Here is a 15045-nt window from a genome sequence, read left to right as displayed (position 1 = left end):
GAAGCAACCTAAATGTCCATCAACAGATGAATGGATAAAGAAGATGTGGCACATATATACAATGGAATATTACTCAGCCATAAAAAGAAATGAAACTGAGTTATTTGTAATGAGTTGGATAGACCTGGAGTCTGTCATACAAAGTGAAGTCAGAAGGAGAAAAACCAATACCGTATGCTAACACATATATATGGAATCTAAGAAAAAATGTCATGAAGAGATTACTGGTAGGATGGGAATAAAACACAGATCTACTAGAGCATGGACTTGAGGATATGGGGAGGGGGAAGGGTAAGCTGTGAAGTAAGGGAGTGGCATGGACATATATACACTACCACATGTAAAATAGATGGCTAGTGGGAAGCAGCTGCATAGCACAGGGAGTTCACTTCTGTGCTTTGTGACCACCTAGAGGGGTGGGATAGGGAGGGTGGGAGGGAGGGTGATGCAAGAGGGAAGAGATATGGGAACATATGTATATGTATGACTGATTCACTTTGTTGTAAAGCAGAAACTAACACACCATTGTAAAACACTTTTACTCCAGGTAAAGATGTTAAAAACAAAACAAAACACAACAAAAAGAAAACAAAAAAAAACCATGGGTCTCAGAAACAACAGGTAACTTTTTGGTATTACCATGCCACAAAAATTGCCCGGGACATATTTTACATGCTAAATCAAATTAGAGCTTTTGGAAGTGGATCTTTCCCCAGCTGAGCCTCTGATGGGACCTCAGCCCCCACTGACACCTAGAGGGCAGTCTTGTAAGACCCAGAGCAGAGAGGGCCCAGCTAAGCCAGTCCTGGATTTCTGAGCTAATAAGTGTGTGTTGTTTAAGCTGCTAAACAAGTCTGTGGTTGCCTGCCATGCAGTAAGAACCTGGTTCACTACAAGGGCTGAACACAGCTGTCCATGATCTCTAGAGAATGTTTTGATGGTGGAGACTAATAACATACGTGAACATACCCCTCGAATGTACTTAAGCAAAATCTTATATCTCAAATTATGCACTTAAGGGCTTCCCTGGTGGCGCAGTGGTTGAGAGTCCGCCTGCCGATGCAGGGGACACGGGTTCGTGCCCTGGCCTGGGAAGATCCCACATGACGCGGAGCGTCTAGGCCCATGAGCCATGGCCGCTGACCCTGCGCTCCGCAACGGGAGAGACCACAGCAGTGAGAGGCCCGTGTACCGCAAAAAAAACAAATATATTTTTATACGTATATATATATATATATATATATATATATATATATATATATATATAATTATGCACTTAATTGTATTTCCTCCGCAGAATCCAAGGTTTACTCAGATAAATACTTTTTATGTGTAGTCTCAAATCCATCATCAATAACATGACGTTTCCTACTGACTTACATTTCCATTAATTCTTCTTCCTTACCAGTTATCATACTTCCACTCGGTGCCTCCTCATACCCCCACGACAGGTAAAATTTAAACGGTCCAGCCTGCGAGGCTACCTCAGTGCAAGGGAGAGATGGTGGGGAGCTATGACACGGCCACGGCAAAGCCATCTGCATGCCCAACACTGGCTAGAGAACGGGCTGTGGGGGCGGCATGGGCCCCAATTCAAGGAAGGCCTGGGGTGAAAACGTGCTCTGAGTAGGACAATCATGAGAGTCTGAGACAGCTCTCAAGATGCACGGAAACCATGACAAAGAATCATGGCCCTTGGGCAGGGGACACGAGTGACCAGAGCTGGGAAAGGAGAAAATCGAGCTGCACGAGCACTGGTGAGCGGGAGAACACCATCACAGAGGGCATGCCAGCTGCAGCTGTCTTGTCATCCTGGGGAGCCGTGCGGTCACCACCGCTGGCCTTGGCACCTTGCTGCGAGGCAGGGACAAGACCACGGGTTCTCTCAAGGCAGTGACGGGTAATATAGGTGCACACATGCCCCCGTGACTCAAAAATAATTTTGTTTGCTCACATATGTACTTCAAACTCAGGATCCATTCATGAGAAAACTTACGAGAAGACTTTAAAAAGTGAGCCCACTGATGGAAAATGTTAAGTCAATAATAACAGCATAAGAGATAGATATGATTAACAAACACAGAGAAAGAAGAGATAGGCCTGCCAGCCTCAAGCAGGTGCATGGACCTGGGAGCTGGCGGAGCCCAGACCTGCGCACAATGCCACTCCTGGGAAAAGCTCACTTATCTCAGAAGACAAACGCTTCTGTCTTGAGGTTTCTGCCAATGGCCGATGACGGCTCCACACTCACCTCTACCGCTGACCAGTCACTGTTACTATGGGAGGTGTCAACCTCGTCACCACGCCCTCTGACCTCTGCCCAGGAGGCCGTTCGTTCCTTACCACCTGTGGAGCCAGACCCAGGACCGCTCTTCCTGTCCGAGGTGCTTTCCATGCTCCCCTCATCTGTCACCGGACAGGACGCCGGCTCCGCCCAGTCCTCTAGGGACACGGGGGTACCCCTCCGGCCCCGGCACCATACCATGGTCAGGGACTCCTCCACCCGCTCAGTCCGCTTCGGCGGCCTTCCGCTGTGTCGCAGCGACGGGCTCTGCTGCTGCCGGGGCAGCGGCTCCAGGGCATCCACCTCCACATCCCCGGCGCCCTCGCGCTTCGCGATGGCAGTCCTCTGCAACACCTGCATCTTCCTGAACTCTTTACTGGTGGGCTTGATTGCCTTGGGTGCGTCCTCACCACTTGGGTCACCCTTTTCGTCCATACCTAACAGGGAAATGCAACCAAACCACGCCAGGCATCAGCCAGGGCCGCGGTCCAGGCCCACGACCGGCACCCACCAGCCACGAGAGCACACGAGAAGGGGCACCACCCGCATGGAGGAAACCCAGACACGGTGAATCGCAACAATTCTCCACCTACAAAAACTGAAGGCGTTTCCTAAAGTGCGCTGAGAGGTTTCAAAGGGATTCTTGAAGAAAACTGTAACAGTTTTGTATCTAACGTTCAGTAGGAAAACACAGCTAACAAACCAAATCTGTGAATTTGTCAACTGCTGAGGACAAGGATTTGTACAAGAGGTAGCGTGGAAAGAGGAAGTGAGCGGCAGCGCAGACAGGACAGGACAGGGTGGCGGGGGCCTTGGGCTCTCCCCGCAGAGCTCGGTGGACAGAGCGCCGTGCTGGCTCTGGGCCTAGCGCTTGGAAGCCCCGAGCTGCGTTTGAGACGTCTGACCACGCTCCTGCAGGGATCACGTGGAGGTGGGGGGTTCGGACCCTGAACACTCACACCCAGCCCCCGCTGAACCCTGCCCAGATTCCCGAGCCACGACTGTGTTGACACAAGATGGGCCCATCCAGCTCTGCGTGCAGGGTCTGCAGCAGCAGACGACTGGGACACTGAGAAAATACTGACCACACAGCACCTTTGGTGTATATTTCTTCTCTCCTCTTTCTAACAGACTTTTTAAAGGGTCGTGTTTGTGAAAACTTCACTCCTGTTTAAAATGAAAAGGCCTCAAAAGGATAGTATATACCTTGAGAATTTGTTTCCAAGCTGTGCAGGCTTCAATTACATTTAAATGCTAACGATGACTCAGGTTTTATGCCATGTTCCATCCCAGGGGAAGGACTAGTACAGAATGAGAACCTTCAAACAGAAAATACACAAAATTCAAAATCACACACAACTGAATTCTCTTTTTGGTTCCCACTACGTTTGGTTCCCACCTCCCATTTCCATGTCCAGCTCTGCAACTCCCCGACCCTGGGCCTAGGCCCCCACTCTCCCAGGCCACTTGGAAGCTTGCAGGAGTAGCTGTGACATCAGCACCTGTGCCACAAAGGACCACGCCACTGTCCTGGTCACCCAAGGCTTTCTGCAGGAAGGACTCTCCTCTACAAAATACAGTTCTCACCAGAGAGAATATACAACGTCATCGTAAATGCACTAAAAAACCCACCCATGTAACAATAAACGAGTGTTCTGAATCAAATTCTTAACACACAATTAGACATTCTTTAAGAAATCTTGGGCTAAAGCTTAAACCATTTCAAACAAATACTAACATTACATCAGTTTCTTTACATATAATGCCGCTTTTGAAATAGAAAACATGACATCAAAACTTAAACTTGTGTTGCTGGCCTTTAACACTGTTGCCATGTTACCTGCCCCACACAGAATCTTGGGCGCTTCTTCCGACTTCCTAAAAACTACCAAAACCTGGCCGATGCAACTGAGGGTCCAAGGGAATCACCAAGCCCCAAACCACTCTGCTGCTGCTGGTCACTATTCACAGATGACAATGCAGATTATCTCGAGACTGTCACCACGGAGTAAGCTCCTAAAAGAAAACAACAAAACAGTTTAAAGATTTAAAGCAACTATAACTAAAATCATGTTTAAGAGAAAAAAGGCATGAAGCTTTCCAAACAACCTCTTATTTGAATGTACATTACGTGACCTACAAAGACATTCGGCGAGTCGACAAACAAAATCCACAAAACAAAGTGCCCCGCTTCCTGAAGGACTTTGAAGGAAGGGAAGATACTTCCACTACACTCTGAAAGCAGGGGGCTGCACAGGCTATGGCTGGCGCACTGGTGGGGAGGAAGCTGGTGGGCGGCGGGCAGAGGCCTCAGTGGGAAAGAGGGTTTCAAAACTGATCACTGGTACCAGCTGCTTTCCAATTACAATCCTACTCTTGAGATGGACCCAGGTCAATAAAACACCAGAGACAGAGAGAAAGGAAGAAACCATGAAAAGAACAAAAAAATTACACATGAAAGTCATTATTTAGAAACTCTTTTTTAAAAATCTATTTAATTTTTGGCTGCATTGGTCTTTGTTGCTGTGCATGGGTTTTCTCTATTTGCAGTGAGCAGGGGGTTCCCATTGTGGTGGCTTCTCTTGTTGTGGAGCACGGGGTCTAGGCACATGGCTTCAGTAGTTGTGGCACGCGGGCTCAGTAGCTGTGGCTCATGGGCTCTAGAGCGCAGGCTCAGTAGTTGTCGCACATGGGTTTAGTTGCTCCGCTGCATGTGGGATCTTACGTTCGCTGACCAGGGATCGAACCCGTGTCCCCTGCCTTGGCAGGCGGATTCTTCACCTCTGTGCCACCAAGGAAGCCTAGAACACTATACCTATGTCACCCTTTTAGTTAAAAATCTAGGAAATAGAATCTAGGAAGATGACGGAAGAGTAAGGTGCGGGGATCACCTTCCTCCTCACAGATACATCAGAAATACATCTACATGTGGAACTTCTCCTATAGAACACCCACTGAACGCTGGCAGAGGCCCTCAGACCTCCCCAAAGGCAAGAAACTGCCCATGTACCTGGGTAGGGCAAAAGAAAAAAGAATAAACAGAGACAAAAGAATAGGGACGGGACCTGCACCAGTGGGAGGGAGCTGTGAAGGAGGAAAGGTTTCCACACACTAGGAGCCCCTTAGCGGGCGGAGACTGTGGGTGGCAGAGGGGGAAGCTTCGGAGACGCGGAGGAGAACGCAGCAACAGGGTGTGGAGGGCAAAGCAGAGAGATTCCACAGAGGATCGGTGCTGACCTAAAATCATAATAAGGCTACCAACATCCCAGTACACACCACCAGACGTGGACCTGCCCACAAGAAAGCCAAGATCCATCCTCATCCACCAGAACAGAGGCACTAGTCCTCCCAACCAGGAAACCTGTTCAAACCACTGAAGCAACCTCAGCCACTGGGGACAGCCACCAAAAACAGAGGGAACTACGAATCTGCAGCCTGCAAAAAGGAGATCCCAAACACAGGAAGATAAGTAAAATGAGAAGACAGAAAAACACACAGCAGATGAAGGAACAAGATAAAAACACACCAGACCTAACAAATGAAGAGGTAATAGCCAGTCTACCTGAAAAAGAATTCAGAATAATGATAGTAAAGATGATTCAAAATCTTGGAAATAGAATAGACAAATTGCAAGAAACAGTTAACAAGGACCTAGAAGAAATAAAGAGGAAGCAAGTAACGATGAGTAACACAATAAATGAAATGAAAAATACTCTAGATGGGATCAATAGCAGAATAACTGAGGCAGAAGAACGGATAAGTGACCTGGAAGATAAAATAGTGGCAATAACTACTGCAGAGCAGAAGAAAGAAAAAAGAATGAAAAGAACTGAGGACAGTCTCAGAGACCTCTGGGACAACATTAAATGCACGAACATTCGAATTATAGGGGTCCCAGAAGAAGAAGAGAAAAAGAAAGGGACTGAGAAAATATTTGAAGAGATTATAGTTGAAAACTTCCCAAATATAGGAAAGGAAATAGTCAATCAAGTCGAGGAAGCACAGAGAGTCCCATACAGGATAAACCCAAGTATAAACACGCCAGGACACATAATAATCACACTGTCAAAAATTAAATACAAAGAAAACATATTAAAAGCAGCAAGGGAAAAACAACAAATAATATACAAGGGAATCCCCATAAGGTTAACATCTGATCTTTCAGCACAAACTCTACAAGCCAGAAGGGAGTGGCAGGACATATTTAAAGGGATGTAGGAAAAAAACCCGCAACCAAGATGACTCTACCCAGCAAGGATCTCATTCAGATTTGATGGAGAAATTAAAACCTTTACAGACAAGCAAAAGCTGAGACAGTTCAGCACCACCAAATCAGCTTTACAACAAATGCTAAAGGAACTTCTCCAGGCAAGAAACACAAGAGAAGGAAAAGACCTACAAGAACAACCCGAAACAATTAAGTAAATGGTAATAGGAACATACATATCAATCATTTCCTTAAATGTAAATGGATTGAATGCTCCCACCAAAAGACACAGTACTGGCTGAATGGATACAAAAACAGGACCCATATATATGCTGTCTACAAGAGACCCACTTCAGATCTAGGGACACTTACAGACTGAAAGTGAGGGGATGGAAAAAGATATTCCATGCAAATAGAAATCAGAAGAAAGCTGCACTAGCAATTCTCATATCAGAAAAAATAGACTTTAAAATAAAAACTATTACAAGAGACAAAGAAGGACACTACATAATGATCAAGGGATCGATCCATGAAGAAGATATAAGAATTGTAAATATTTATGCACCCAACATAGGAGCACCTCAATACATAAGGCAAATACTAACAGTCATAAAAGGGGAAATCGACAGTAACACAATCATAGTAGGGGACTTTAACACCCCACTGTCACCAATGGACAGATCATCCAAAGTGAAAATAAATAAGGAAACAAAAGCTTTAAATGATACATTGCAAAAGATGGATTTAATTGATATTTATAGGGCATTCCACCCAAATACAACAGAATACACATTTTTCTCAAGTGCTCATGGAACATTCTCCAGGATAGATCATATCTTGGGTCACAAATCTAGCCTTGGCAAATTTAAGAAAATTGAAATCGTATCAAGTATCTTTTCTGACCACAACGCTATGAGACTAGATATCAATTACAGGAAAAGATCTGTAAAAAATACAAACACATGGAGGCTAAACAATACACTACTTAATAACGAAGAGATCACTGAAGAAATCCAAGAGGATATCAAAAAGTACTTAGAAACAAATGACAATGGAGACACAACAATCCAAAACCTATGGGATACAGCAAAAGCAGTTCTAAGAGGGAAGTTTAGAGCAATACAATCCCACCTTAAGAAACAGGAAACATCTCGAATAAACAACCTAACTTTGCACCTAAAGCAATTAGAAAAGGAAGAACAAAAAAACCCCAAATTTAGCAGAAGGAAAGAAATCATAAAGATCAGAGATCAGAAATAAATGAAAAAAAATGAAGGAAACAATAGCAAAGATCAATCAAACTAAAAGCTGGTTCTTTGAGAAGATAAATAAAATTGATAAACCGTTAGCCAGACTCATCAAGAAAAAATGGGAGAAGACTCAAATCAATAGAATTAGAAATGAAAAAGGAGATGTAACTACTGACACTGCAGAAATTCAAAAGATTATTAGAGATTACTACAAGCAACTCTATGCCAATAAAATGGACAACCTGGAAGAAATGAACAAATTCTTAGAAATGCACAAGCTGCTGAGACTGAACCAGGAAGAAATAGAAAAATAGGAACAAACCAATCACAAGCACTGAAATGGAAACTGTGATTCAAAATCTTCCAACAAAAGCCCAGGACCAGATGGCTTCACAGGTGAATTCTATCAAACATTTAGAGAAGAGCTAACCCCTTTCCTTCTCAAACTCTTCCAAAAGATAGCACAGGGAGGAACACTCCCAAACTCATTCTATGAGGCCACCATCACCCGGATACCAAAACCAGACAAAGATGTCACAAAGAAAGAAAACTAAAGGCCAATACCACTGATGAACATAGATGCAAAAATCCTCAACAAAATACTAGCAAACAGAATCCAACGGTACAATAAAAGCATCATACACCATGATCAAGTGGGGTTTATTGCAGGAATGCAAGGATTCTTCAATATACGCAAATCAATCAATGTGATACACCATATCAACAAACTGAAGGAGAAAAATCATATGATCATCTCAATAGATGCAGAGAAAGTCTTTGACAAAATTCAACACCCATTTATGATAAAAACCCTGCAGAAAGTAGGCATAGAGGGAACTTTCCTCAACACAATAAAGGCCATATATGACAAACCCACAGACAGCATTGTTCTCAATCGTGAAAAACTGAAACCATTTCCACTAAGATCAGGAACAAGACAAGGTTGCCCACTCTCACCACTCTTATTCAACCTAGTTTTGGAAGTTCCAGCCACAGCAATCAGAGAAGGAAAAGAAATAAAAGGAATCCAAATAGGAAAAGAAGAAGTAAAGCTGTCACTGTCTGCAGATGACATGATACTATACATAGAGAATCCTAAGGATGCTACCAGAAAACTACTAGAGCTAATCAATGAATTTGGTAAAGTAACAGGATACAAAATTAATGCACAGAAATCTCTGGCATTCTTATACACTAATGATGAAAAATCTGAGAGTGAAATTAAAAAAACATTCCCATTTACCATTGCAAGAAAAAGAATAAAGTATCTAGGAATAAACCTACCTAAGGAGACAAAAGACTGGTATGCAGAAAACTATAAGACACTGATGAAAGAAATTAAAGATGATACAAATAGGTGGAGAAATATACCATGTTCTTGGATTGGAAGAATCAACATTGGGAAAATGACTCTACTACCCAAAGCAATCTACAGATTCAATGCAATCCCTATGAAACTACCACTGGAATTTTTTACAGAACTAGAACAAAAAATTTCAGAATTTGTATAGAAATACAAAAGTCCCCGAATATCCAAAGCAATATTGAGAATGAAAAATGGAGCTGGAGGAATCAGGCTCCCTGACTTCAGACTATACTACAAGGCTACAGTAATCAAGACAGTATGGTACTGGCACAAAACAGAAATATAAATCAATGGAACAGGATAGAAAGCCCAGAGATAAACCCACACACATATGTTCACCTTATCTTTGATAAAAGAGGGAAGGAAACACAGTGGAGAAAAGACAGCCTCTTCAATAAGTGGTGCTGGGAAAACTGGACAGCTACCTGTAGAAGTATGAAATTAGAACACTCCCTAACACCATACACAAAAATAAACTCAAAATGGGTTAAAGACCTAAATGTAAGGCCAGACACTATCAGACTCTTAGAGGAAAACATAGGCAGAACACTCTATGACATCAATCACAGTAACATCCTTTTTGACCCATCTCCTAGAGAAATGGAAATAAAAACAAAAATAAACAAATGGGATCTAATGAAACTTAAAAGTTTTTGCACAGCAAAGGATACCATAAACAAGACCAAAAGACAACCCTCAGAATGGGAGAAAATATTTGCAAATGAAGCAAGTGACAAAGGATTAATATCCAAAATTTATAAGCAACTCAGGCAGCTCAATAACCAAAAACAAACAACCCAGTCTGAAAATGGGCAGAAGAACTAAAGAGACATTTCTCCAAAGAAGATATACAGATTGCCAACAAACACATGAAAGAATGCTCAACATCATTAATCACTAGAGAAATGCAAATCAAAACTACAATGAGATATCACCTCACACCGGTCAGATTGGCCATCATCAAAAACTCTAGAAACAGGGCTTCCCTGGTGGCGCAGTGGTTGAGAGTCTGCCTGCCAATGCAAGGGACACGGGTTCATGCCCCGGTCTTGGAAGATCCCACATACCACGGAGCGGCTGGGCCCGTGAGCCATGGCTGCTGAGCCTGCATGTCCGGAGCCTGTGCTCTGCAACAGGAGAAGCCACAACAGCGAGAGGCCCATGTACCACACACAAAAAAAAAAAAAAAAAAAAAAAAACTCTAGAAACAATAAATGCTGGAGAGGGTGTGGAGAAAAGGGAACCCTCTTGCACTGCTGGTGGGAATGTAAATTGATGCAGCCACTATGGAGAACAGTATGTATGTTCCTTAAAAAACTACAGCTAGAACTACCATGTGACCCCACAATCCCACTACTAGGCATATACCCTGAGAAAACCATAATTCAAAAAGAGTCATGTACCAAAATGTTTATTGCAGCTCTATTTACGATAGCCAGGACATGGAAGCAACCTAAGTGTCCATCAATAGATGAATGGATAAGGAAGATGTGGCACATATATACAGTGGAATATTACTCAGCCATAAAAAGAAATGAAACTGAGTTATTTGTAATGAGGTGGATAGACCTGGAGTCTGTCATACAGAGTGAAGTAAGTCAGAAGGATAAAAACAAATACCGTATGCTAACACATATATATGGAATCTAAAAAAAATGTCATGAAGAGATTAGTGGTAGGATGGGGATTAAAACACAGACCTACTAGAGCATGGACTTGAGGATATGGGGAGGGGGAAGGGTAAGTTGTGACGATGTGAGAGAGTGGCAGGGACATATACACACTACCAAATGTAAATTAGATAGCTAGTGGGAAGCTGCAGCATAGCACAGGGAGTTCACCTCTGTGCTTTGTGACCACCAAGAGGGGTGGGATAGGGAGGGTGGGAGGGAGGTTGACAAAAGAGGGAAGAGTTATGGGAACATATGTATATGTATAACGGATTCACTTCGTTGTAAAGGAGAAACTAACACACTATTGTAAAACAGTTATACTCAAATAAAGATGTTAAAAAATAAAAAATAAAAAAATAAAATATTTTAAAAAAAAACAATGGAGTATTACTCAGCCATAAAAAGAAATGAAACTGAGTTATTTGTAATGAGGTGGATAGACCTGGAGTCTGTCATACAGAGTGAAGTAAGTCAGAAGGAGAAAAATAAATACCATATACTAACACATATATATGGAATCTAAGGAAAAAAATGTCATGAAGAGATTAGTGGTAGGACGGGAATAAAACACAGACCTATTAGAGCATGGACTTGAGGATATGGGGAGGGGGAAGGGTAAGCAGTGACGATGTGAGAGAGTGGCAGGGACATATACACACTACCAAAAGTAAATTAGATAGCTAGTGGGAAGCTGCCTCATAGCACAGGGAGTTCACCTCTGTGCTTTGTGACCACCTAGAGGGGTGGGATAGGGAGGGTGGGACGGAGGGTGATGCAAGAGGGAAGAGACATGGGAACATATGTATATGTATAACTGATTCACTTTGTTGTAAAGGAGAAACTAACACATTATTGTAAAACAGTTACACTCAAATAAAGATGTTAAAAAAAATCTAGGAAATAATTCAGAGGACTAACGTTATGACTATTGACCATCACTGTGGTACAGCTCATCTAAGTGTATTTACACATTTAAACAACATTTCTCTTCCTGTGCCCTCATTCAATCACGATACCTAGTTCGTTCCACAAAGTGTCTCTGTTTCTAGGTAAGTCCTCGGTGTTAACAGTTTAACACATTTCACTTTCTAGACCCAAGACTCCCTACGGGCACCTTACCTCTTCCTCACCTCACACCAACTGCCTCCCCTGTAATTGTGGTCTCCTTGGTGACCTCAGAGCAAACATTCTGTCCCACCTCCTTTTAAAGAGACAGCCACCATCTCACTCTGGTCACCCCTGCCCCCCACCCCATGGCCTCCACCTCTCTCACATGTGGTCAACCCATCTCAAAATGAGAAACATCTAAGGAGAACCTGTTCACAACAGTGAACATTTTTTTTTTTTTGCGATATGCGGGCCTCTCACCACTGTGGCCTCTCCCTTTGCGGAGCGCGGGCTCCGGACGCGCAGGCGCCGTGGCCATGGCTCATGGGCCCAGCCTCTCCAGGGCATGTGGGATCCTCCCAGACTGGGGCAGGAACCCACGTCCCCTGCAATGGCAGGCGGACTATCAACCACTGTGCCACCAGGGAAGCGCAGTGAACATTCATAAAAGCAAAGAAATTATGATGTTCTCAGGAATTAAAAAGTTTTTAAAATTTATGTTACTCTGAACCCCGCCCCCTGCAAAACCCCATGCCTCTGGATGTGAGTTCTGAATAATCAGAAAGGGAAAATCCAGTTATTTCTGTTAAGTGGAATGAAGTACTTTATTCAGAATAGATCGTATCATTTTAGATAATCTGGTTCATTTTGGTTCTTTTTTTTTGATTTTACATTTCCAAAATCACTTTCATAATTTCTTTCCAGAAATTCTAACGTAAAATTTCAGGTCATGAAACAAAAACCCCTATGATCAAGGCAAAAGTTAAAAAAGAAAAATTGTGTTATGTTCCTAACACAACTTAAAATGTGGGTCCACACACAACAGCAGGTCACCAAACAGTGGTCACACCGTACTGGTAACAACTTTTCCCCAGAGGGAAAGAATGGTGGGTGGGTAACCGTGAAACTGGGGAAAAGAAAACCTGGAGGAGAACATGATGCACTGACATAGTTTTATATCTTTACATTTCTAAGTGCAAATGCCCTCTCAGCTGAAAACGGCTCCAGTTCCTAAGCAGACCTCTGAATACCTTGAAACCTTAGGTTCCCCCAGGCCACCCAAGGACAGGAAGCAGCCCACCACCTCCCAGGCAGCTCTCCAACTTTTTGCTGTCGAGGTCCCTTTATACCCTTAAAAATTGAGGACCCCAAAGAACACTTGCTCAAGTGGGATATGTATTTCATTAATTCATTTGCTCATTTCACTCTGCAGTGAGGGTCACGACGCAATCAGCTCCTGGCCCATCCTAAGCCCAATACACTGCATCTGCTCGGCAGAGGCCTGGGCTACTCCCCCACATCCAGCAGGCACGCATCAACATCCGAGCGATGAGAAGGTCCCTGACAGAATCACCCGTCATCCTAGCATCCTGATGAGGTGCTAGGCCTCCAGAATAACCGAGGGGCCATGGAGTGAGACAGTGAAGCAAGGTGGAGAGCACGGTGTGCTGGGGCCCCGTGTGAGAACACGCCCAAGCAACACTGACAGGCAGGAACTGCATACACAGTAGCGCGTGGAGAAAGGACAGGCATACAAATGACATCCCTGAACCCCACCAAGTCCTCAGTGCGGCACCCCCAGAACCCAGTAGCCACCCGCTGCCTGTGCGTCAACTCCCCACACAGACTCCAACGGGGACCGCTCTCCTCCCAGCGGGGCTGGTGGGTGGGTGGAGAGATATTCCATGCAGCAGCTGGTTCCCACGTTTCTAGCAATTAATCCCTCGGCTAGAGGCGGAGAAGGAAACCATGAGAACACGCGCCTGCTTGTAATTCTGACGAGAACACTGGTGGGCAAGGCGGAGGGCAGTGTGAAGGTGCCTGCATCCCGTCTGGGCCTGTGTGCCCTACACTCCACATCAACCCACCGACGCTGTAACGTCCAGGCACTTTTGGTTTCAACTACACAAATGGTTGGTCTCAGTCAACTTACCTGAACGCTACATTTCTGAAGAATGATTTTTTCTGCCTTTGTCTTGGGTTTCTCTTTAGGTTTTGCTTTCTGCCCTTTCCCTGCACTCTGGAAGCGCTTGGTGGCCGTGGCGTGTTTCAGGATACGGTCGCTGCGGCAGTAGACAGAGGCGGGCTGCGTCACGCTCGAGCGCCCGGGGTCGATGCATCTGGCCGCACCAGGCGCCTCTACGATCTGCAGGATCACACACGGCTTCAATGTACTCACCCACATTGGTGCATATGACACTTTGTAACCTAACTATTTAGAGTACCGAGGTTACTGCTTTTAATCATGTATGAAAAATTATGAATAAAAATGTACCTTTCTTTATCCAAAACACACAAATCTACCTCCCATGAGTAAGGCACTCAAGTTCTTAACTGCCCTTCATGGCACGCATGATAGGCAGAACTCTAAGGGGACCCCGGGACGCACGCTGCACACTTCTGAACACAATGGGATTTCACACCACAAGCAGGTTCCCTTATGGGGCAAATGGGCAGGGACTTTACCGACGAAATTAACATCCCAAGTGAGAGGACTCTGGTTTAGTCCAAGGGGTCCAATTTCATCAACTGAAAACCCTGAAAATGGAACTGAGCCTCCAGGAGAGAGAGGATTCCACTGCTGCCTCTGCTGAGAGGGCACCCATGCCTAGGCTCCGCAGGCAAGGTTGTGAAATGACACCTAGGACACCCGATTAAACGTGGGTCTCGACTCAGTTTGGAAGATGGCAGAAGTGTAAGACGCGGAGATCACCTCGCTCCCCACAGATACATCAGAAATATATCTACACGTGGAACTGCTCCTATAGAACACCCACTGAACGCTGGCAGAAGACCTCAGACCTCCCAAAAGGTAAGAAACACCCCCACGTACCTGGGTAGGGCAAAAGAAAAAAGAATAAACAGAGACAAAAGAATAGGGACGGGACCTGCACCAGTGGGAGGGAGCTGTGAAGGAGCAAAGGTTTCCACACACTAGGATCCCCTTCGCAGGTGGAAACTGCGGGTGGCGGAGGGGGGAAGTTTCAGAGCCGAGGAGGAGAGTGCAGCCACAGGGGTGCGGAGGGCAAAGTAGAGAGACTGCCGCACAGAGGATCCATGCTGACCTGCAGTCACCAGCCCGAGGCTTGTCTGCTCACCTGCCAGGGCGGGCGGGGGCTGGGAGCTGAGCCTAGGGCTTCAATGGGATCCCAGCGAGA

General features: G+C 44.7%; 1 protein-coding gene across 1 annotated transcript in view; it reads right to left on the bottom strand.

The window, feature by feature from the left end:
* LOC131764152 (death-inducer obliterator 1-like) overlaps positions 1–2719 on the bottom strand; it is a 29448-nt gene extending 26729 nt beyond the window's left edge. Inside the window, exons 1-2 of the mRNA XM_067043199.1 lie at positions 2252–2719; positions 1750–1854 (exon numbers count right to left, since the gene is read on the bottom strand). Of these exons, the coding sequence (XP_066899300.1) occupies positions 1750–1854; positions 2252–2719 (573 nt within the window). The remainder of the gene's footprint in view (positions 1–1749; positions 1855–2251) is intronic.
* Between the last annotated feature and the right edge of the window lie 12326 nt (positions 2720–15045).

Source organism: Kogia breviceps, chromosome 10 (assembly GCF_026419965.1).
Source record: "Kogia breviceps isolate mKogBre1 chromosome 10, mKogBre1 haplotype 1, whole genome shotgun sequence".
Taxonomy (NCBI): domain Eukaryota; kingdom Metazoa; phylum Chordata; class Mammalia; order Artiodactyla; family Physeteridae; genus Kogia; species Kogia breviceps.
Note: the sequence above shows the minus strand (reverse complement) of the source record. Positions and strands in the feature narration are given on the sequence as shown.